Here is a 25,555-nt window from a genome sequence, read left to right as displayed (position 1 = left end):
GCACAATGTTCAACTTATAAAAGCATATAGTTTACAGGAAGCAAATGGTCTTGCTGCCATAATTCTCATTTATAAGGTCTCTGAACCACTCAATTCCAACTACTCTAAGAGAAGTTGTGCAGGCTTCTGAGGGGCTTCTCTCACCCACCTGAAAGCAACTCCTTCAACTCTTTGCTTCAACCTACCAATGCGTCAACGAAATACACTTTTGGCAAGGCACAGACTGAGGGCTGAAAACATTCATTTGAAAAAAAAATACAGAAAAGTATGAATGAATGGGAATGGGAACTAGGAAAACTAGGACTATGACTCTAGTCCTAGCTCATTCACTAATGAGTTATACAAACTCATGAGTTTGTATAACTCATTAGTGAATGAGTTATTAAATTTTATCAATTTTAAACTTGTACCTCAGTTTCCTCATCTGCTAAATTAGTAGTTCTCAATTTTCCTGTTGCTACAAGTTTCACATGAATAAACGACATTCATATTGCAATTCTCAACATCTGCTGCAGGCATACAGTTTGATGAAAGTCTATGCCCCCCCATTCTGATATCTTCATCACCCGAAATGCACCCCCATCCCCCAGTTCTCCTGATGTCATTCTTTTTTCTAACAGCACTACAGCAATCTAAAAATATTCTTTCACCAACTAGAACGTAAGCTACAGAAGAGCAAGGACCTTTGTCTATCTTGTACATGACTGTATTCCCAAAGTCTAAAATGGTCCACACATCATGGAACAGGTGCTAGAAATAGCTGTGCCAACTGTACCTCCTTAAGAGGGTCTCTTGCTTGCTTACTCCTATCTTTCCTCAAGGAACTCTAAGTTTTCTTCTATCTCTAATACAACTTGAAGCCACTTTTCATATTTAACAAAGCTCACTGCCAAGGTGGCAACTGTAACACTGAGGCAAAATTACAATACTAATGTCTTCCCATTTACTTCACGCAGTACCAAAATGCTGTTCACACCAATACTGTATTTCAAAAATACCCACAATTCATCTAGAAGTGAAATTAAACATTAAATATTTTATACATTTCAAATATCAAATTCCAGTACACATACAAATATAAATGTTAAAATTACATTATTATAATTATTTGCTGATTAGGTAAGATAAAGTACTATCCCAAAATTTAACTAAATAGTATAATACTTAAAAAAAAAAAAAGGTAATTAATCCCAGAAAAAAATTAAAGCTAATTTTTTATATTAATTACTAAAACTAATGGTTAGCCTACAAAAGACAACTTAGAGAAAAACCCAACAGCTAACTTCAAATATCTGCAGGGCTATTATGCAAAAGGTAGATTTGTTTTATTTTGATTGGATCCCAAGAGTGGACTAGAATCAAAGGGTAAAAAATAGAGAAACCAAGCCGTATTTTGTAAACAAGAACACATTTCCAAAAATATATGGCTGCATGAAAATGAAGTGGGCTGCCTTATGAAGTAGTGACCTTCCCATCACTTGAAGTACACAGATACAGGATGGCTATCAGATTAACATCTGCATGGGTGGGAGGGTGAACTCAACAACTTCTTAAAGCCCCTACCAAGACTAAATACTACTCTAGTAGTCTGAAGGACATTCTGCAGTGAAGCCAGTTTTGAAAACTGCAATTGCATAGTGATGAAGAATACATGTACTACTAGTAAAAGTTAATGCTGCTGACTAGATTTATGCTAATGTACTAGTTGTTCTACTATACAGTGACCCTGGAGCAATACAGGTTGAAACTGTATAGGTCCACTTACAAGACTTACAAGCAAATTTTATTCAATAAATATATTAGAAAAATTTTTGAAGAGCCACAACATTTTGGGAAAAAAACTTCCTTTTTCTCTAGCTTACTTTATTGAAACACAGTATATAATACACATAACATACAAAATAACATTGGTAAGGCTTCTAGGTCAACAGTAGGCTATTGGTAAAGTTTCTGGGGAGTCAAAAGTTTACACACAGATTTTCAACTATGCACACCCCTACACTGTTCAAAGGTCTAACTGTACATAAAGTGTAATAAGAAAATAACAAAGTACAATGCAGAGAAAAACTCTTTTAATAAACCAATGCTGTGTGCTCTGCAAAAACAAAAATATTCCAAATTTTAAAATTTAAAAAATAATGTTGAAAAAAAAATACTGCAGATTCATCGGTCAGGCTTTTCAAGTGGTCATTTAATTGTTAGGCTATAGCATAGAATTTTAAGAATTGCTTAAGTATATATTAACTAAAAAGCACTCATGAATATGGTATTTATATAATCATCTGAGAAACAGTTACATGTAGGAAAACATCAAGCATCTTTATGGTGAAGTCATTTTAAAATGACTTAAATGGCACAAGTCAGGTGTACAGAGGAGATACATACATCCTGACACCTGCATGTGAAGTGAAAGGGCAAAGTGAATGATCTCTTACGGGCAGACCAAATTCTGTGGGTATCAGAAATGTAGGGTGAAACTCAGGAAACTGCCATTTTGGTTCAACTTAACATTTATCTGGAAACATTCCTCTCAAAGTGTCTTCCTCAAGACAAGTATGTCCAAGCTGCTCGCTGGGAAGCCCATCTCCAAAAGGGTAGCTGCAGGGAAATGGAACACCAAGTCTCTGTCCCTAAAAGGTCTGTGATACAGATAGGAAGACATATACTTGTAAGTTACTCATAAAAGGCAGACTGAAACACAGGCAATACTGATGTGAAAAGCAATGATGCCACAAGAACTCAGAAGAAGGAATTACTACTACTAACTGGTTGGTTAAAGAAAGTAGTTTTCAGCCAGACCCTGAAAAATGGAAACCCTGTCAGGAAGGGAAAGAGGGCTACTTTGGGTGCTCTCAGAGTGGGTCTGAACTAACAGCAGACAAAAGAAAGGAAGGGAGAAAATTCTGACGAAATTTATATTTGGGACAGAATCAACATGGGTACTAAATTTAGTATAGGTAGAAGCCATTGTTTTCTTCCACCTATGGCACTATTTTGCCTAGAACAATAAGATTTCAGTTTCTTCAAACACTCACCTACACTGCTGGTAAAAAATGTAAACTTTCTGGAAGGCAATTTGGCAACGTATATTAACTTAAAATGTGTATACCTTTAACCCCACAGCGACTTCTAGTGTGGGGGATCAGTCAGAGTGGTGGGAAAAACTATAGGGAAAGGACCCAAACCTTCTGAAAGGTTGGAAGGTTCTGCAGAGCCCAAGGGGAGAACAGTTGAAGGCAGCAGTTCTATAACCCTGAGGCAGAGGCCGAGGAGTAGGTACAATGCAGTGTAGGGGAATTTTATCTTAAACAGGCTTATTTATGTTGACCGGGAACTGACCTTTGATCGTCGCCCACATGACCTTCTCTGAAAGGGGAGCAACAAGTGTTAATTACCTACAGGTTGTGTTTGCTCTAGGTTTTCAGCCTTGTGCGGGCACTGAACAAAACCAAGCAGCTCCAGCTTCTTGGGGCTGCTCTGGCCACTAAAGCCAGGCAGTCAACTAGTTGCTCTTACACTGCATACCTGTGTCTGAGTACTCATTTCATCCATAGGCCAGGGTCTGCGCGACAGACCCGGCATTCTAGGAATTTAAGAAAACTACCATACCCATGTACCAGACTTAGCTATGAAAAATGCTCTTCATAAAGTTATTAGGATAGTGAATGAATGGAAATCTAATTGTCCAGTAGGAGACTGGTTCAATAAATGATTTCCACTGATTGAATAAGTACTATACAATCATTTTAAAAATCCACCAAGATCTCAGAAATCACCACTAAAGAACTTATTAATGTAACCAAACACCACCTGTTCCCAAAAACACCTATAGAAATTAAAAAAAAAAAAAAAAAAAAAAAAACATGGATGATTGGGAGGCTGCAGCAGGCAGATCGCTTGAGCCCAGGAGTTTGAGACCAGCCTGAGCTATATGGTTAAATCCCATCTCCACGAAATACAAAAAAAAAAAAAAAAAAAAAAATTAGCTGGGCATGGTGGGACACACCTGTAGTCCCAGCTACTCAGGAAGCTAAGATAGGAGGATTGCTTGAGACCAGGGAAGATGAGGCTGCAGTGAGCCATGACTGTGGCACCACACTCTATCCTGGGTAACAGAGTGAAACCCTTTCGGGGTTGGGGTGGGGAATGATCCTCACATACTGGCATAAAAACATTTTAATAAAATAAAATCAGCATGGAGAGTACATCCATATATTTTCCAAAAGAAAAAAGGACTATGTAGACAAACATGGAAAAAGTATGGATGACTATGCAAGGTATTAGTCTTCCCTAGATAGTAAAACAAGTGGAGTATTCCTTTTCTTTTTTTCTTTTACACTCTGATTTCTTTTATGATGAGCAACTAAAAGGTGTTTCAGAGACAAACTTCTTTTGAAACAAATTCCATTTTTCCTTAAAAGAATTTCTTCTCCTAAGTCTATCCCAACCACTATCTTGCCACGGATGCCATAATTTGTAAATCCTGTCTTCAAGTCCCAGATCTACACTTGAACACTGAAAACTCATTCACTGACTCCATGTCCATCCAGGCTTTTAATAATACAGTAATAATCAGAGAGGTATAAACAGGTGGCTTCCAGAGGTTACTGAAAGAGCCTTGCAAGCTGGTACTTCCAGCATCATTAATTATTACAACTGGTTACTCTGTCTCTTGGGGAATGAGAGGAAAAACTGGGATCCAGAAGTACTGATCCCAGAATCAGAGCGCACCAAAAAGACGTGACAGGACAAGACCAAGTCTGGCCCTGACACCACAGTGGCCAATGAAGCCAAGGGATGTGGAAACAGGAGCCTGCCCATTCTACGGCCATGTGGCCAGGAATAAGGCTCTTGAGACCTGGGAAATCCAACATTAAGAAGTATTCTTTGGGCTACATGATGAAAACAAAAAGAACTCAGGGAAGAATGGAGGTTAAAAAGAAAACAGGAGCAAGAAGCCAATGACTGGTCCAGTAACTGATCTGAGTTCAGCACAGATTAATCCTGGGCCAAAACGAAGGACCCAAGAACAAGGCAGAGGCATCGTTATCTTCTCAGTGAGATAATGCATGGCTGAATTTGCAAAGGTAAAAAGCAGATGACCGAGCAGTAAAGCAACTTGAGCTGCAAGGTAGGCAAAATGCCTTTAAGTCATAAACTACACTTACCCATCCAAGGGGCGCCTGCACCAAGTGCATGCTAAGTCATCAATATCAGCATCGGAATCAAAAGGCTATGAGCGAATACATTTTAAAAAACGAACGCACTGGGCAAGAGGGAAGACATAATTATAGGAGATCCAACCTTGTGTGAACTTACTAGTTGATAGCTATGTATTAGTCATGTGCCTGGGTTAACATTAATCTCTGTAGTTCAATGATAATGTACCTTTGTTCCTTAATCAACTAATCTCCAAGGTTTCAAATCAAAGAGTATCATTCAAATGTCAATCATTTAAGGACAAATTTGGGGGCTTACTTGCATATAATCAATCATTCCTTTCATGATTTTGGATAAGTCAAAGGATAAGAGGAGAAATCACCAAGGAATTCCTCAGCACTGGAAAATACCTGGGAGCTTTAAAAATAAAGATGCCTGCATGTTACCCTCAGATATTTCAATTCAATTGGCCTACGGATTCAAAAATCCTGGACACTAAGATTTTTTTTTAAAGCTCCCCAGGTGCAAACAAAAGTGAGAACTACACTCCAGTAGGAAGCTAGCTGGCTTCTCATCCTCCCAAAGATGAATGACTCTGGCTGAATTGCAGTTTGTAAAATATTTTAAAGCAACGATCTTCTCCAACACTAATTTAAGGAACATAGAAGTTTCACTCTTTCTCACCAACAATATTGGACTCTTGTCTGAATGTGAAATGGAGAAATGACAACCCCAGTTATTTGTGGTAAATACTACTGCATCAGCTAGAAACAAGCCAAAATGAAGGTACTCTGCTTGCTATTCTGAGGACATTTTAAAGTCCATGATCCTCTTGCTGAGAGGCTTCCATTTCTATACTCCCCATCCCCCTTCAGATGCACTCACAGATAAAAGATAAACGGGAAGACTGGCAGGAGTCCTGGTTACTATGACAGCAAGTAAAGGAAAGGAAATGCCTAAGCTTGTGAAATGGATAGTGGGAGCAGGAATCAGGTAGGCATTACTGAGCCACCTGCCTTGTTGATTGCGCACCTTCACGCACAATTCAGTTCCCTGCCTTCGCCTTATATTTCAACCTCTCCACAGGGTAGAAGGGAGACAGCACTAGTATGACAAGAAATCAGGGGAGGGAGCAGTCAACCAAAGATTTAGATGGTAGAGACAAAAGGTTTATAAGAAAATGAATCTTCTACATACCCATGTAAAGTTTAGCAAAAATATCACCTGATGGACTGGGTTAAGAGAAGTTCTTAATATCATACATTCATAGAATGACAAACATGGACTTTGACAACAAAGTCAGATTTGCATAATTTGCTAAACAGAACAAAAGCATGTCCATAAACTAGGCCAACTGCAGTGTTGCTCAAATTCAAGTGGTGGGAGGAAGGCGCCTAATGAACTGCTCTACTCTGCAGAGCAGGGAAGAGAAAGAGCACAAACACAAAGGAATTATAGGAATAAAAACATGCATCAGCTACTTTTTCAGATGCCACATATGAGGGAGATCATGTGTTGTCTTTCTGTGTCTGGCTTATTTCACTTCACATAATGTCCTCCAGGCTCATCCACGTTGTTGCACAGGATTTCCTTTTTTATGGCTGAAGAGTATTCTATTGTGTATGTATACCGTACTTTCTTTATCCATTCATCCACTGATGGACACTTAGGTTGATCCACATCTCAGCTATTGTGAATAGTGTTGCACGAACACAGGAATACAGATACCTCTTTGATGCCGATTTTATTCTGTTTATCCAGTAGTAAGACTGCTGGATCATACAATCATTCTATTTTTAATATTCTGAGAAATCTCCATACTGTTTGTGACAATGGCTGCACTAATTTATTTCCAACAACGGTGTGCAACAGTTCCTTTTCTCCATATCCTTGTCAACATTTGTATTTTGTCTTTTTCATAATAGCCATCCTGACGGGTATGAGGTGATATCTCAATGTGTTTTGTTTTTGCTTTTGATAGAGACGGGGTTTCACCATGCTGGCCAGCCTGGTCTCGAACTCCTGACGTCAAGCGATCCACCCACTTCAGCCTCCCAAAGTGCTGGGATTATAGGCATGAGCCACCACGCCCAGCCTCAATGTGGTTTTGTGTTTCTCTGAATTATGCTAAATGAAATAAGACAGGCAAAAAAAGACAAATACTGTACAATCTCACTCATGACATTTAAAAAACTTGGTCTCATAGAAGTAGAGAGTAGAATGGTGATTACCAGAGGCTTAGGTGGTTATGGGGAGGGGGTACTGGGAGCTGCCAGTCAAATGACACATAATCACAGATGAAGGAATATTTTTTAAAGTGTCCAGAATAGACAAATATAGACAGAAAGTAGATGAGTAATTATCTGGGTCAGGGGATAGTGGGAAGAGGTGTGGGGAGGGAGAATTGGGGAGTGACGACTAATGATTATGAATGTTCTAAAACTGACTGTGGTGATGGTTGCACAACTCTGAACAAACTAAAAACCACTGGATTGTACACTTCAAATGGGTGAATTGTAAGATATACGACGTTTATCTCAATGAAACTGTTTTTTCAAAAAGATCCAGCTACTTAATATAAATGTGCCTTTCTTCTGTAACCCCTTAGATATCTCTCTCATTCCACATACATCTTGCAAGTGTAATTATTTAGGAGTCTGTCCCCATGCTTAAAGCTCTTCAAGGTTGCTTCTTACTCATGGTTATTAGATGCTGGAGGTCCAAAGAACCTGGCTTACAATACATGTTCAATAAATGTTTGATGACTATGTAAGTCAAAGAATAAATGGAGAATTGAGAAATAAAAGTTGCTAACTGTACTTAATACAACTAGAAAGGAAGAAAGGATTATACTGAGTCATAAAATTTAAAAGATCTTCACTGCAAAGACGAAAACAGAATATTTTTTGAAAGACAGAGATGCATAATGAAGTTAATGCACATCCCACTAGTCAAAAGGAGAGATGCAGTGTAAAAGAACTAGAAATAATAAGACAAAAGACAGAAACAAAGGCTAAGGCACAGGCAGAAACACTTAACAGCACATCCAAACTTCTGAAAATTCTTGGGATTAAAATACAAAACCCAATGGGTGTTCAACTCCTGAAGCACATGGGGAACAATATAGCAACAAAAAAACCTCAACTCTGAAAAGCCATGGAAAACTGGAAATGGAGTCAGCAAGCCCTATGAAGAGACAACAGGACTTTACAGGGGGCCTACCTTAGGGTGTGCCAGTGAGATTCCAAATTAGACTTGGAAAGGGGGCAAGCCCTAGGGAATGGTGGCTCTCATTTTGTTGCATTATTAGCAGTGTCTCTCCTCAATTACTGAAACATGGAGGCCACATATGAAAAGGAACCTCAACCGCCTCGAAGTTATATCCAGAAGAAAAAATAAAAGAGCAAGATGGTGAAGGGTCTGAAATCTACGCCCTGGGCTGTACACCCAGAGGGAAGAACACGCTGTCTGATTTTGAGACTTCGGAGCAGGCTGATCTTCAACATTTCTCTTCAGATAAAAGTGGAGGAGGGGACAACACTTCAGAGGCAGAACTTGGGAATAAAAGCCAGAGACAGATTAAAGGTCAATCAGAAAATCCCTGAAAGTTTAGAACTTTCTGGAATGAGGCTCCTTGGCGGGAAGGGGGTGGTGGTGCTGGTTATGTTCTATTTCCTGTGGGTGGTGGTGACACAGGCATGTGCTTCACAATGACAAGTGATTCTCATTACTCATGGAATCCATATATGCCAATTTGCCTACTTGATAGAATTTATTTGTAGCCCCCAAATCAATACTCCCAGCAATACTGCAGTCATCTGTAGATATGCACACATGCAGAGTGTGGTGGAAAATTGCAGTCGCTTATTGCACACATTCCCAGCTGAGGTAGAAAAACACAATGTTCTGCCCTCGTTTCAGCTCACATATCATAAACAAGTGTCCTTTTGCCGTCTATTTAGTACCATGTTTTCTGCATGTGTGCTTTCTGGGGGTCATTTTGTTTTTTAAAATGGCTCCCAAGTGTAGTGCTGAACGGCTGTCTAGTGTTCCTAAGCTTAAGGATGTGATGTGCCTTAGGGAAAAACTTTGTGCTAGATAAGCTTCATGCAGGCATGAGTTCTAGCGCTATGGGTCTTGAGCACAAAGTTATCATTGTTATCAATGTTATCGACAATTAGTAACTATGGCGTCTTTAAACAGAAACACACATAAATCAAGGTCATGTATTGATTGACAAAAATGTATTGACAAAAATAACATGACCATATACTGGAAGGAATCTAACGCAAGGGCCAATGATTCCGAATTCACTCATGCAGCGTTCGAGGTAAATTTACAGAACTACCACAAATACACTGTGTTTACTACACTGTACATGTGTCATTTTATAGAGTATGTTAAAACAATAAAATAGCTTTGATGGGTGGTATTCACACATTGTATAAAAGAATCACCTATACAGTCTTTTTATTTTTTTTTAATGAGACAGGATCTCACGCTGTTGCCTAGGCTGGAGTACAGTGGCACAACAGTAGCTCATTGTAGCCTCAACCTCCCAGGCTCAAGCAATCCTTCTGCCTCGGCCTCTTCAGTAGCCAGCCCCTTGAGCAGCTGGGACTACAGGTGTGCATCAGCACATGTGGCTAACTTTTGTGTATTTTGTAGATATGGGGTTTTGCTATGTTGCCCAAGCTGGTCTCGAACTCCTGGGCTCAAGTGATCCACCAGCCTCAGCCTCCCAAAAGTGCTGAGACTGCAGGCAGGAGCCACTGTGCCCAGCCAACTACTGAGCCAAAAGTGCTGAGATTGCAGGCCCCTTTGAAATGTGAACAATTTTCATCGTTTTGCACTTAGAAATAAGCAGAATTTTAAAACTCCAACAGTGCTTCTGGTAGTCAACATGTTATCTCAGGGAAGGGCAGAAATGGGCAATAGGCTCTGTAATTTCAACCTTCGAAAGGTTAAAGAGTGAGTACCAGAATTTCCAGGCAAGACAGAGGATTCAACACAAGCACCTAATTATGCTCCCACCTGAAAACCTACTAGAACTACTGTAAAGAGATTTTTTTCAGCTTTATGGAGGTATCATTGTCAAATAAAAACGATACATATTCAAAGTAAACAATGTGATGTTTTGATGCACCTATTGTGTTTTTTTTTAGGTACAACCTTACAGGAATACAAGAAGAAAAAGCAGCAATAATATTTTGGAAGAAAGGAAGTAGAAGTAGAAAATCAACAATGGGAAAAACTAAGAATCAACCAAACCAACACCGGGCATCTCTGGGAAGTGGGGGTGAAGTGACACTAAAACAAATACAATTGGTTGAGTTTAAGGACTAGTTGGATCCTGAGATGCATATTTGAAGGTTTATACTCTGTGGCAGATAGAAGAGGGCTCTGCATTGGAGGGCACAGGCACAGCTCTAAATGGTAGTACTGTACCAAGCAGACATTAAGGAAAAAATGCACGCTGTGAATGCTGGGGCCCCTGTGTTCTTTCCCCCACTTGGCTCTCACAGTCATGGCAAAAGGCCTTTTACCCTTCAGTTTAAAACTCAAAACATTCTGTGGAAAGCCTGACTTATTCTAAAGATATCACAGGACTTAACCCAACACACGGCCAGGCCGTTGCAGGCCCAAGTGTGATGTCAGCATGCTCCACCCTATTAAAAATAAGCAGATCAGCATATATCGGAGAAAAGCCTTTTACATGGAAGATTAACACAGAAAAAAAAACTATCTTGAAGTAAATAATGCGGGAATGGAAGATGACAGTACCTTCAGAGATGAGAAGATACAAGATATAAGAATAAGAGACTACAAAAAAAGATTTGGGGAACAAAAGAGCTCTTAAAATTAACTTGACAGAAAGTTTATTCTTTTTCAACAGAAGGGTTGGAAGATAAAGTTTAGAAACTGCCCTAAAAAGAGCAAAAAGAGATGAAAATTAAGAGCAAAGGCATAAAACCAAGTGTACCAGTCCAGGAGGTCCAAGAGCTAAACTAAAGGGGCTCTGAGCAGAAGAGAGCAGCGAGAATCACAGTCCCCAAGTGGAGCTGCCGTTCTGAAAGAAGCCAGCCAGGGCCAGTACTGTCCAAGAAAAACTTCTGTCAAGGCACCTAACTGAAACTTCAGAGCACAGAGGCTAGAGGCTAGAAAATTCCTATAGTCTTATGATTTCAAATTTCTGAAGGTAGAATTCTACATTCAGCCAAACTTGCAAACAAATATGAGGTAGAATAAAGACTCTATCCATGCAAAAATTAATTCTAAGGTGTTACAGGATTCAACAAAATGAGCTGCATCAGTATCATCAGATTTCTCACTGCTGGAGAAGAGAAATACGAACACCGAGGGAAGGCTAAAAAGAAACCACTGGAGTTGATTTAGAACTGGAGGCATCTGTAGATGTGCACAGTTAGCGACAGGAATATACTCTGAGAAATGTGTCGTTAGGCAGTTTTGTTTTGTACGATCATAAAGTGTACTTCCACACACCTAGATGGTGTGCCCTACTACACACCTAAGCTATGTGGTGTAGCCTACTGTTCCTACACTACAAACCCACGCAGTTCCTGCAGGGAATACCGTAGGCAACTGCACAACAACGGTATCTAAGCACAGAAAAGGTACAGTCAAAATATGGTATAAAAGATAAAAAATGGTACACCCATAAAGGGCACTTACCATGAATGGAGCTGGCAAGACTGAAGTTGCTTTGGGTGAGTGAGCGGTTAGTGAACGTGAAAGCTTAAGACATTACTGTCCACTTTCATATCCCCGGCAGCAGAGTTTGTTTACACCAGTACCACCACCAACAGGAGTAACATGTTATGGTATGTTACAAGGTCACTAGGCTATAGAAACTTTTCAGCTCCATTATTTTGTAGAACCACCATCATATATGTCATCCATTGTTGACTGAAACACCCGGTCTCTACTAAAAATACAAAAAATTAGCCGGGTGTGGTGGCAGGCACCTGTAGTCCCAGTTACTTGGGAGGCGGAGGCAGAGGAATGGCATGAACCCGGGAGGCAGAGCTTGCAGCAAGCTGAGATTGTGCCACTGCACTCCCGCCTGGGCGACAGAGCCAGACTCCATCTCAAAAAAATAAAATAAAAATAAAAATAAAAGAATAAATAAAAATAATAAAAAAAAGACATGTGACTCTATGTGTATTTCCTAGTTCTGTACGCTGAAAGGGCCCAGAAGTCATGAGACCCCTACAGCAGTGAGTACTCCAAGCTACTCTTACTAAATGCCCAATCCCCAGACTGAGGCAAAGAAATGACACGGTGCACCCAGGACATCTTACTGTGCTGGAAAATGCAAAGCACTCAAGAACTGATGGAAACGTCACAGAGGACAAAGAAACTATAGATACAGAAACCAGCTAAATCTGGAAACATCTAAGCAAAATAATCATGAATAACAACTCACTGAACAAAATAATCCAGGAGTTCATCCTGACAAATGAACGGGAAAAAGGGAAGCTCTTGAGTTCAGTATCCTCCCCATCAAAAAAAGGCTAGAAAATAGCCATCACAGTAACAACTTAGGCAGGATTCCTAGATAAATGAATGCTAAAACTAGGGGTTCAAGTTTGATGAGAAATAGGTTATTTACATGGTTTTTAAGTATCCCCCCACTAATTACGTATTACCAAAGGGAAAAAATAGTAACATGGGAGAAACCTGGTGGACACCACCTTAACCAAGTATCAAAGTTACTATCAACGATAATGGGACAACACATCCAATGCCTCCTAATGTGAAGCTTTAGGGGTGTAGCATCACTTTTGTATTTCTGCCAAAAATGCATATTGTGAATCTAATCAAGAGGGAACAGATAAACACAAACTGAAAAGGGACAGTCACAAAATGATTGGCCTGTATTACTTTAAAAATGTCAATACAGGCTGGGCATGGTGGCTCGTGCCTGTAATTCCAGCACTTTGGGAAGCCGAAGAGGGTGGGATCACCTGAGGTCAGGAGTTCAAGACCAGGCTGGCCAACATGGCAAAACCACATCTCTACTAAAACTACAAAAATGAGCCAGGTGTGGTGGCGAGAGCCTGTAATCCCAGCTACTCAAGAGGCTGAGGCACGAGAATTCTCAGAGACAGAGGCTGCAGTGAGCCAAGATCACACCACTGTATTCCAGCCTGGGTGACAGAGCAAGTCACATTTCCCGCCCCACCCCCACCAAAAAAACCGTCAGTACTGTGAAAGACAAAAGCCAATAAGTGATCCAGATTAAAGGGGGCAAAAGACATAAAAGCTAAACGCAATGAACTGGCTTCTGAAAGGGGGTAAAAACCTGCTATAAAGACATTACTGGACCCAGGAATATTTGAATAGTCTTTTGATTCAAAATCACTGTTTCTGTCCAGAGTTTGATAATTATGAGTGACTGTTCTTAAGAAATATACACACAAAGTACTCAGGGAGCAAAGGGGAACGATGTCTGCAAATAGTATCTCAAATGGTTCAGAAAAAATATTTACGCTTCAAAAGAATGGCAAAGCCAATGTGGCAGGCAGTATGTTAACCCCTGGTGAGCCTGGATGAAGTCAATTCCTAAATTCCTCATTCCATTCTTAACAACTTTCCTGTAACTTGAAATTTCAAAATTAGAAGTGAAAAAATTAAGAATATTTTAATTTACTCTATGTTTTACATATAATCCTATTCTCAGTCAATACCTGTGAGTCAGTGTTTACAAAGATTTAAAATGTCAAAAATGAGTAGAGGGAAACTCACTGGAAACCATTCATGGGCCAAGGGCAAAAGAAACTGAGATACAAACTCTTTTTCAACTCTGAGACCGAGAACACTACATTGTGGAGGTGTTTATACTGAAAATACTTAGTCACAGAAATATAAATTTTTCATTTTATTCAAAGTTGGTACAGAATTGCTAACATTTCCATAAAATAATTACTATACTTCAGTTACAGGACAAAATACCACAGAAAGGAATGTACTTTGCAAGAAATGCAGTTCATCTTAAGTTTCCAAATACTTCTGAAGGCTAATGCAGCAGCTGGCAAAATAACACACAGTACACAAGGAACAGTGTATTTTACAGAGTCAGTAATGAAAACTGACAGCTCTTTAGCAGATATGCTTCATTTTTTTTTCATTTTTTAAACAATAACACTTTCAAAAACACATGAAACCAAGATCATACATGTTTACAATTTTAAAAAATCAGATTGTACACAATAGGTTAGAATAGACGAGTTAGAATTGTCATGATTTTAACAATCTTAAATCTACAATTTCAACTGTACTCCTTTCAATATAGAAATAACCTGTTTTATACCAAATTCTACTTTCTGTTTGCAACTAAAACACTGTACAATGAGATGGATCCAATTAGTCAAACCTTAAAATTAAAAAAGCTGTGAACAACAGAGGGTAAACTGGAAATCCACTTACAATTCAAAAAACTCACTAATAACAAAATTAATGTTCATCAACTTCATTTATAATCACATTTGGTCTACAATGTCTAACAAAAATGACACATGTACACAATACACACCCCCAGTGTACTAACTGGTCTCTTACAAAAAAATCTGAACAAAACATCATAAGCAGGACACTGGGAAGAACATTTTTCAATGTAGACATCTTTTAAAAATGCATTAATACTTACATATCAAAATTACTAGATAAAAGCAGCAGCACTCTGCTGACATTTGGCTTAAAAATAAATGAATGAATGAAGCAATTTCACAGGATATTATTAGAAAAAGAATTGGTTTTCTTCTTGAAGAAGACTACTAACTTTTGCACAGCAACTATTTTTGATATCCATCTTATCAAAAAGAAAAAAAAAGCACTGAGAAGTGTAACAGTTCATACGTGATTGCCAACATGGGTCTGGACAAAAGAAAATGGAATGTCCAAGCAAAGAATGGGTAAATCCCTGCTCTACTTCTGAACTCTGCTGGCAATCTAGAAACTGAAGCAGTAACAGTGGGGGAAAGCAAGGGAACAAATTCCATACCATCATCTGACACTAACGGAGTATGGCATTATTTAAAAAAAATAAAGCTTTTGCATTTTAATAACCCCACAGAAAAGTCTATGAGCAAAAGACTTGATCTGTTTGCCACTCAAAAGTTAGAGATCTCACAGTGAAATTAGAAAACTCTAATTATACATATTTACACTGCTAGGACTACTTTTCACCTAGGCTAATTAAAGCAGTTCTCCATGAAATTATAAATGAAAGGCATTTCTGCCAAAGAAATCTCCAGAAGCATTCTTTTGTACACTAACAAACTATCTTAAATTTAAAAACATGAAAAGGTACAGAACACATAGTATGTAGGATTAACAGGTTGTAACAGCTTTAAATTATCACATGTTGCTAAGCCAAGGATGTTACTCAAACTTCTTTTTCCTGCATTTCTGGTACTCTTCTTCCCCTCATCCCCCAGGCCTGAGGTTTGATATTCTCAAATAATGTGGTAGGCTCATACCCGGCTAGCTTTTTGCTGGCAAGAATAATCTCTCCCTCAAAGGGTTCAGGTTAACTCTTCTAAAACATCTCATATTAGTCCACACCAGATACAGTCTTCCTTATAGATATATTAGAGTTGACCAAGTCTTTCCCTAAAGAGATAATTGTATAAAAGAGTAGGAACAAAGGTAGTCATTTCTATCCCATTCTGAGAATTACATCTTTTAACACATGGGCAAAATTTAAGACAAAGACATTCATTCATTCTTGATAAGCTACTCAGAGGTGAAGTGAGGAGGTGGAAAAGGGCAATGCTGAGTAGAAGAATATACGTTTTCTTCTGCACACACATTAACAGATTTCATCTCATCTAGACTAGAAGAGGGTTAATGGGACAGGTGAAAGAATCCTCTCCATCCCACTGTGAAAAGCAAAGTAGCACCTCTAGCAAATCTGCTTCAGAATTAGTCTGATGCTCAGAACACTCAGATAAAATTATCCTTTATTAAAATGAAGCACAGTCAAGTATAGGAAAAAAAATAAAGGTAACTTCATCTCTCACACACAAACGTACACAAAAAAATCAAAGACAAGTAGTATTTGCCCTGTTAAAGTATGACTTTCTGCATGTTTAGGGGGGCACTGTTGATAAGAGGTAATATTTCTTAAAAGATTTAAGATTTTTTTACAAAAAACCCCAATGACACTACAGCTTAAAGCAGAAATGTGTCACCTGTTTCACCCACCAAAAACCTAGACATCCATCCTGTGTCTCCAGTTTCAGGTTGCAGTAAAAAGCCCTCAAACCCCATTTTAGCTAGTAACCCCCAAATATAATTTTGGTATTCTTGATATTTATATTCTCTCCCTCTATCAATGTGGTACAAACTTATTGAGATTATTCCTTTGGATCCCTTACCATTAGGACCAGTTTAGATACTGCATTGTCTTGGGCTTATCAATACTGTAGTCCTCATAGCAACTCTGAGACAAATACCTGGTGGCCTTTATGACTGGCACTTATGGGATACAGAGCATACTATTAGTCTTGTGCTTTCTATGTGTGGATACACTAATGTGTGAACATGATTTTGTGCTTTCTATGGACTTTAGCTTTCTATCATGGAATATAAACTGTTGTCACGTACCTGTTCTCAGATATACCTATCAACCTACAATGGAAAAACAACAAAATTAAGATCACAGAACATAAGTAACTTTAAATTTTTAATTATGGATATAAAAGAAACAACATTTAGGCTGCAACACAAATACAGAACCATCTGGTTTCATTGAACCTAAATAAAGGCTGCAAGTAAAGTATGTAACTATAATGCATGTGTGTTTTTTTTTTACTTCCTTCACTAGTTATGACAAAATTTAAAAGGAATAACAAATACAAATTTTCTGTTAAGAACGGAAAGGTGCAAACAAGCAGAGTCAATACTGGTAACCAGAAGGCACTAATCCAAACACGGAAATTTCATAAGCTGGTTATATTATGGAATACCACATATACTGGCCTTTGCCAGTTTGGGATTTCTACAATAGCAATAAGCCTTGTTTCTATTTCCAATTGTAACAACAAAAAGATGAGTTACTAGTGAACATTCCACTGACAGAAGTCTAGGCTACATTGATAAAATGAAAACTTATCTAGACTACTCTGTCCAAGAGCAATAAAAAGTAAACGCTCTTTTATCCAGCAGCACTAGGAAACAGGGTGAATTTACCAAGATAAATTAGATTGGGGATAGCTACTGCCAACTTGTGCTGTTGTCGAATTCACTGTAATAAGTATTCCTCTTATTGATAGAGCTCTGAATGTAAACAACCTAGAAGTGAGGGGTAGAGCTTCAGTATCATGGGCAACAATTATGTTACCGTGCTTTTCGGTGGTATGGAGCAAAACCACTGTTCCTACACGACGAAGAATCTGAGACCACTGTGTTTTGTCTTGATTTGCTCGCTCTTCAGCTGCTTACTTTACTCTAGCATCCTTTCTCTTCAAGCAGGCTGTGAACCCAGGTAACCAAATTTAAGAGTCATTACATAAAGTAAGGTTATTGGTTTAAGTCAACAGCCTCAGATTATGTATGGTACTGCCCAAAAAGTAAAGTGTACAAGATTAGCAATGATACGGATACACCAAACAGTTTTTGTTTATTTCTGAATGAAAGACTATATGCCAATGGTTAGCATTGTTGGTTACCAGATAAATTAAATGCTTACCCCAAAACAAAAAAGCTAATCCCTCTTTTTTATAAAGAAGTTTAGATGGAAACAAACACAAATTACATCAATTCTCACAACATTCCTTTAAAGGTGAATCAATAATTTAAAGCCTTATTCTCAGCATCGGAGAGAGAGAAGTTTAAATAAAAACATTGTAAGTAGCTGAACAGCTAAAGTATTCCAACAGAAGACAGTCTGACAAAAACATTCCATTTTAAGTGACCTTGAGAGAAGAAAAAGATTTGCAGTCCTAAGTTAACCAAGTCTAGCAATCGAAAGATTACTTTTTCACAGTCCAGCCCCATACCTTCCAGTACAAAAGGATTCCTCTGTATGCCAACTAATTCCAAATTTTTACTTATACTGAAAAAAAACTTTTTTTGGCATCAAAACAAACTCCATTGTTTCTCTGCACTCTGATACCATCATTTCAAAGGGGCTCACATAAATGATCACTACTGCTCTCTCCCTAATTTTTGAAAAAGGAATTCTGAGAATAAAATAGTGCTTTTATTATTAGCCAACACAAAGTGAGAAAATCATTCTCGAGAATTAACATTTTAAGCTAACAGAAATTCAGTATACCTAAAGCATAATTATATTTAATGAATCATTATTTGGATCTAAAAGTCCTCAATCCTGGGGCAAAATGGCACTTTCACACATCATGCGAATATGCCTTAAAGTGAACTAAGCTGACAAATCAAAATTTGAATTTGCTAAGTGCTGAAAAGACTAGGTGTAGAACTGACACAGCAATGTGAAGGAAGACAAAGAGAAAGACCAGTCTCTCTGAATGGTAAGTGGGCATATACACATATAGAAATATATCCCATTTGTAAAGAAGTCTGCTCAGGCTATTATCAACACTGAAATGCCTTCAACAATCTAGCACCTGGCTAATGCAAAATCTTACAAATACTGAAGCCTCAAAGCATTTTTCTACTAAATTATCTCTACTGCATTAACAAACTTTGTACTTTATAATGCTCAAACATCAAATCAGGGTTTAACGAGCTGAATCTTATTTATTAGTGCCCCAATTTATATGGGGAGGAGTTTAAAGTAGCTGAGAACCAAGGTGCTTCAAGCTCCAGAATCCAATGAAAATGATTCTACATATGCAGATTTTAAGCTAATATTTGTTGTCTTTTACCAACGGGCTAACGTCTGTGTCACCCAGGTACTTCCTCTCACTTAATCATTTTTCTGATTTCTTAGGAAAATTCTGTCCTGGCAAGTCTCTGTAGTCACATAATTTAACAGGAATGGCGTTGTGTACATCTCTCTACTCAAACCTAGGAAATAGTGAGGTGTCACCACCAGCGACCCATGTGATCCCCTTCCAGTCACCATGCCTCTGATGAAAATGAGCCAGGGGAATCAACATAAGGTAACCCTGTAAGCTTTAACACTGCCAAGCAGGAACAGGGAAGACCTAACCTTTGAGTAGCAAATAACTGAGTAGCCAGTAAGCCACTTTATTTGGTGGTAAAGAATGAAAATAACACATAGGCTACACCAAATGATATTCAAAGTCAGAGGGGAAGCTCCATATGCCCACTACAGAGAAAATAAGCCATGGACTGCAAATACAGACACACTCAATTGGCCCTCACAAGATTGAACCCCTTGCTTAGCCTCAGGTTACACAAGTGCATAACAACTCCCTCAACTCAGTTCTTAAAATGTGAAGTTTCAGAGTGATAGGTCCCAGCTAATTTCTTGAGGTACCATCCCTAAAAGCTATGGCTACATGACCCTGGCCAGCCTCTTTGTGCCAAAGACAATAGATCCTTTGAGCCAAGTGAAAAGGAAGCCCTAGGAGATAAGATCTATTGAATTTAGGCCAAAGGACACAGCACCACTGCTATTGCTTGATGCTTCTCTTATCTAAAGACAAAGCATAATTACCCCCGGGGAAGAATAGCTGGTGAAGAAGAAATTGGCTCAAGTGTTTACTCTGGGGGTGGCAGAACAGAATATTCTTAAAGATTACCAGGGAAATTAGAGGTCCCACAAAATACGCAATAATCATCCTGCATACCAATGTAATACACCCTTCTCATCAGATCTTGGGATGAAAATTGCCTGAGAAGACTAAAGTCTAAGAACTGGGGATACCATTAACACCTGGTAAGACATTTATTTTTCTCTACCTTCCAAGGCCAGTGTCCTCACCTCATTCTGACTTTTAGCTATTCTAGTCAATATCAATCTTCAATTCTGAACCTTAGCTTGAGCTAATATAAAAATATACACATGTTAATGTCTAAAGACCAATGTCATCATTTAGGACCCATTTAATCAGTGTAAAGTATGAACATTTTGCTAGCTTAAGACAGTCCATGTATCATTCCAGGAACAATCATTCTAATGAAATATAGACTGGAGACTGGTCCCTGAATGAAGCTGCAATCAGCAATTCACAAACTTACTCGAGCACGTTATCTATTACTGGGAAGCAATAAGAAAGACAAGCTTCAGGGACTTTAGTCTAAATAAAGTGATGTTTATACTGGCAAGAATAAACAACTCTAACGAATATGCTAATAGTCATTCCTTATTTACAGACTTTAGTACTCTAAACTTGACCTACTGCTATATACACACAGACACAAGATGATGTACCTTATGTATCTTAGTAAGAGCAGAAAGAAGGTAGAGGGACCCTAATTCTCCAAACTATTAGGACTCAATGTTAAATAAACGCAGAAAAAAAAAAAAATCACAAACACCTCCTATTCATTTACGCTGGATATGGAAGAGATAGAAAGGCTGCCCAGACAATATGTCAATTATCACCGAATTACAAAGCAGTGTGGTTCAAAGAAAATTTTAGTTCTTACAACTTAATGTTAATTTGAAAAATCCAGGATCTTATTACTTTCCCAAACACCATAAGGTTGTCCCAAAGGAAGAACAGTTCCTTTGAAAAATAGGACAAAACATTGACAAACCATTTGTCCAGACACATCTAAACAAACCATGAGACCAGATTTGGAGACCTGGTTTCTGTTCTTCCCAAATAAGACTTCATAACCTTGAACATGTCGCAGCCTCAACCTCCAAACAAGAAAAGGATGATCTCTATCTATTTGGCCCCCAAATTATAAACCTCAAGAATAAAACTGACAAAAAGTTTCTACAAGGCACTCTAGCAGTCTAAGCTCTTCAGATATACATGCTATTCATACATAAATTATTTTTTCATTTACAGACTCAGTCCATCAGAAAGCCTCCTGATCATGGGAAGACACTATGCTACCTGATGATTTCTAAAATTAACTTTGGACTAATCAAGTCCATCATAATGAAACTAGTTTATAGACTACAAAAAAATTAAAAACAAGACTGAGTTCAAAATCTACAAAAGTATTTATGAAAGTAATTTCCCTAAATACAAGTCTAGTAAAATCATGCAATCTAAAAAGTATCAGAGATTAAAGAAAGTACATACATAATTTGCTTCCTTCATCTTTCATGGAGGACAAAGGACAGTGTTGAGCACCCAAAGACACAGAAGTACGTAATCTGCAGAGCTTTTCTCTAACATCTTTTGTACCCTGTACCCACTAGCTGCAAGTGGGTGCCAAGCCATGTCAAGTTAGAGTCCTATAATTACACAGTCCTGTAATACCCTCCACAAGACACACTACTAACCCCAAAAGTTCTTGTTTGGCACCTCTCAAACATGCTATCCATCCTACAGAAAGACTATATTGACAACCTAACAACAGCAAAGTACGCACTGAGTTTTCTGTTACTGATGGCCAGCTTGCATTGAAATATCCTCATGCTCTAAGTCACTATAACAAAAACACAGAGGCCGTGTACAGATGGCAAGTCTTTTGAGGAAAAGAAAAATCAAGGAAAAACTCGGCAAGGATGCAATAAGATATGAGAATTAAATTTGCCCTCTAAAAATTCAACCTTGATATATCATGATCTAATCAAGTAGAGCAATCCAGCACACAAAGGCAGCATCAATTTTTCTTTAGGTTTCCGGACATATCTTCCAACTAGATCCACTTAGGAAGGCATTTGGCTAATAATTTTTCCAAATAACAAGAACAAAGCTAAAAAATTAGCAGAATATATGAGTAATCATCTGATTAGCATAAGTTAATCAAACACTGCTTAGGGGCTGGTCCTTTCCAAACTGTATGAACAACCTTAATATGATCAATAAATATGGGGATCATCAGCAACATTTGCTTCATTTTCTCCCCCATAATCATTTAACGATACAATCATGACATGTAACTTTACAGGCAGACTTGTTGGTCATTTCAGTATGGTTCACTTAAACTTGAAAGTAGAAAGAAAAAAAAAGGAACTGGAACAAAGTTTTTCCCTAACATTCCATACTGGTGGTACAAAAATACCTACAGGAAGACATTCTTTCTTTTGGCAATCAGAATCCGTAGGCTCATGCTAACAAAATGAACCTGGCAAACGAACTTGTCCTGAAACAAGTATCACACAAGCACATTCGATTTTCAGTACATAACTGATTGTACAATGTCTAAGAAATAAGTTTTTCTTAATGGTAGGAGGGCTTACAGAGACAAAAAAAATTTAGAAATGAGCAAATCTTCTACTTCAGGGTAAGAAGGTCTGCCAAGACTTGGCAGTGCAGACAGTATACCTTAATTCATGGTAACTTAACATATATTCTGCTCTAAGTGCTCTGTGAGAATAATTGGTCTCTCCTTACTTTGGTATGCAAAATTTAAAACCACATTTGCACAATTCAGTCTGTTAGGTTTTGCTTCACTTAAGTTGAAGATTTACTTTCATCCATCTCTGGGAAAATAAAGTCTTGTAAATAGATGATTTTCTGCTAAGTAAAATTTGGCTAAAACCTACAGCGTAAACAATGCCTGAGAGATGCAACAGTTACTTAACTTTTTTTCCCCAAAGACCAGTCAGTATTGTCTTAAGTTAGTGTCTCACCATATCCTTAAGTTCATAAGGAGAAATAAACAAACATGAAAATTCCAAGCGAACACACAGCAAAAAGTCCAATATTTAGTATTATTTTAACTTGCCGAGTCTCTTCTAGCATCTGTAAACAAACAGCCTCCTCCTCCATCAGGTCTCTGAGACTCCTCTTGCTGAGGCTCTTACTTTTAAAGCCACAAAACCAGTCTATGAACTTCCAGTACCGACCTCCATCCTCCGTTTCTTTCTTTCTCTCTTTCTCACCCATGAGAGCTGCTTGCCCATTGGAGTAAGCATCAACTGGTGTTTCTGCCTCTGAATGACCTAAAGATGCCACTGGGTTGCCCTCCTCTCTGCAGGTTACCAACAGATTAACATCTTCAGGTTGAAGGCCCTTAATGCTGTCTTCAGATTTCCCATTGGGAATGACGTGGTTGATGGTCTCATTATTCTCACTGCATCTCAGAATGCTCTTTTCTTGCATTTTGTATGGTTCCTCTTTCGGGGAGCAGCTCTCCTTCACCACCAGGTTCTTCTTAGACCAAAAGGTGGTGGTACGAATCTGTTCCTTTGTGGGAGGTGGCGTGAGAAGGCTCACAATTACAGTAATGAGTCCCGTGACCCAAAACAATCCTGTGGCCACATACATATAATGGATGTCTTTGATGAAGCCTGGCCTATTATCAGGTTGGTCACATTCTGGGGCACGGTAGGCAAAGGCCAGTATTAAACGGACTGCTCCAAGAACAAAGCCAGCCATTCCACCATAGAAAGCCCCTTGTTCATTGCAGCGCTTCCAGAAAATTGCCAGCAGGAACAAGGCTGCCACTGGGGGTGTCAGGTAATCTGCTACCTCCTGAATATAAAGGTACATCTGGCCTCCTTGCATCTCCACGATGATTGGCACCCATGCTATGCTGATCACCACCATAAATGCCACAAATATCCTCCCCACAATCATTAACTCCCGGGAGCTTGCGCTCTTGCGGATAAGTTTGTACACATCAAGGGTGAATATGGTACTGGCACTGTTAAAGATAGAGTCCAAGTCACTCATCAGAGCTGCAATCATCACTGCCATCATTAAGCCCCGAAGGCCCACAGGGACCAGCTTCATCACCAGGCGTGGGTAAGCAATATTGGAGCAACCAGCTCTGCTTCCACACACTAGCATGCAGTGCTCTGGGTTGATGCAAGCTATGTCATCAGTAAACAGTATCCTGGAAATCATTCCTGGGACAACTATGATAAACATTGGCAGAAGCTTTAAGAAGCCAGCCATAAGAGTAGAGCCTTTGGCATGAGCAATGTTTTTGGCTGCAAGGACCCTCTGCACGATGACTTGGTCAGCACACCAGTACCATACTGAGGCTGGGGTCTGCCCAAGAATGAATCCAGGCCAAGGAACATCTTCATCTGTTGGATTCCGCAGCATTTTCAGGGCTTCTTTCTTAGGGTAGACATTACAAGAATTTGTGTTGGAAAGGTTGTATGTCAATAAGATGGAAGTGACATCGGGTGAGGCCAACATGTACCTTCTCTTAACTTCCTCAAACCCTCCAATCTCCATTATGCTAATAATCATAAGTGTAAGTGCCCCAATAATCATGAGCAGAGCCTGCAGAGTGTCTGTGTAGATCACTGCAACAAGGCCTCCGGTGACAGTCAGCAAAGCAGTCATGCCAATGAGCAGGATGACAGACACATAAAGATTCCAACCCAAAGACTCCTGGATAAAGAGGGCACCCGAATACAGATCCACTGAGAGCTTGGTGAAAATATAGAGAATCAGAGACAAGGCTGCAAAATAGACCTGAATCCTATGGCCACCAAATCGCTTGGACAAGTATTCAGGCATGGTATATACCCCTGACCGGATGTAAATTGGGATGAAAACCCATCCCAGAAGTTGTAAAAGCAGTAAGGCATTGAATTCCCATGCGCCCACTGCAAATCCACTTGCAGCTCCAGATCCTGCCAGCCCAATGAAGTGCTCACTCCCAATATTGCTCACAAACAGAGAGGCACCAATTGCTACCCAGGTCATAGAGCGCCCCGCCAAGAAGTATCCACTCACGGTGCTTCTATTAGATTTCCACATGGCAAAAAAACCAATGCACATGACCAGGATAAAATACAGGGCCACTATGGCAATGTCTGCTGTGTCCAGTACAGCTCTCATTCTGGTAACTTGTGAATAATAGCGTCCAATGACAGAAGTGTCCAACTTTATTTATTTTTAGTAACCCCAGCCAAGTCTGTAAACCATACGTGAACTGGACTACACAGAGCAACACAGCAGGTCAAAGTCTTTGTCCTTTGGTTTGCTGTCTTGATGGTGGTGGTTGTGATAAACTTTGAAGAAGACAGTTTAAATTTTCCGCTTCTTAATTGGGATTGAGAACTTAGCTCGTACTCTTAATCCACTCTCCACAAGACCATCAGCATTTACTCAGGTGCTGGAGGAGAAATTCTGAGTTGCAGCTAAGTCTAGTGAAGCCTACTGTACCAACCCTGCAAGGCAGCAAAGACAAAAGACAAAGATTGAATTAGAGGAGGGTCTCACCACGTGATGAGGAAACTTTCAGTCTAGCAAACATGGCGCAACAAGACATTCTTTATAAAAAGAAAAAAAATTTTAAATACACTTCAGTTCCACAGGAAAGAGCAACCTATATGATCACAGCTGATACTTATGTCAGTGAGAATATTAATCATTTTGAACTAAGG

At 39.0% G+C, this 25,555-nt stretch overlaps 2 protein-coding genes across 2 annotated transcripts in view; both read right to left on the bottom strand.

The window, feature by feature from the left end:
- The window catches only part of MRPS6 (mitochondrial ribosomal protein S6), a 66,313-nt gene that overhangs the window by 20,015 nt on the left and 20,743 nt on the right, over window positions 1-25,555 (bottom strand). The gene's annotated exons all lie outside the window — the stretch shown is intronic.
- SLC5A3 (solute carrier family 5 member 3) overlaps window positions 17,594-25,555 on the bottom strand; it is a 28,620-nt gene continuing 20,658 nt past the window's right edge. The window contains exon 2 of the mRNA XM_030914290.1: window positions 17,594-25,339. Coding sequence (XP_030770150.1) covers window positions 22,851-25,007 — 2,157 coding nt within the window. The 5' untranslated portion in view covers window positions 25,008-25,339 and the 3' untranslated portion in view covers window positions 17,594-22,850. The remainder of the gene's footprint in view (window positions 25,340-25,555) is intronic.

Source organism: Rhinopithecus roxellana, chromosome 13 (assembly GCF_007565055.1).
Source record: "Rhinopithecus roxellana isolate Shanxi Qingling chromosome 13, ASM756505v1, whole genome shotgun sequence".
NCBI lineage: Eukaryota > Metazoa > Chordata > Mammalia > Primates > Cercopithecidae > Rhinopithecus > Rhinopithecus roxellana.
The sequence above is the reverse complement of the archived record's forward strand: the minus strand, read 5'-3'. Positions and strand labels throughout refer to the sequence as shown.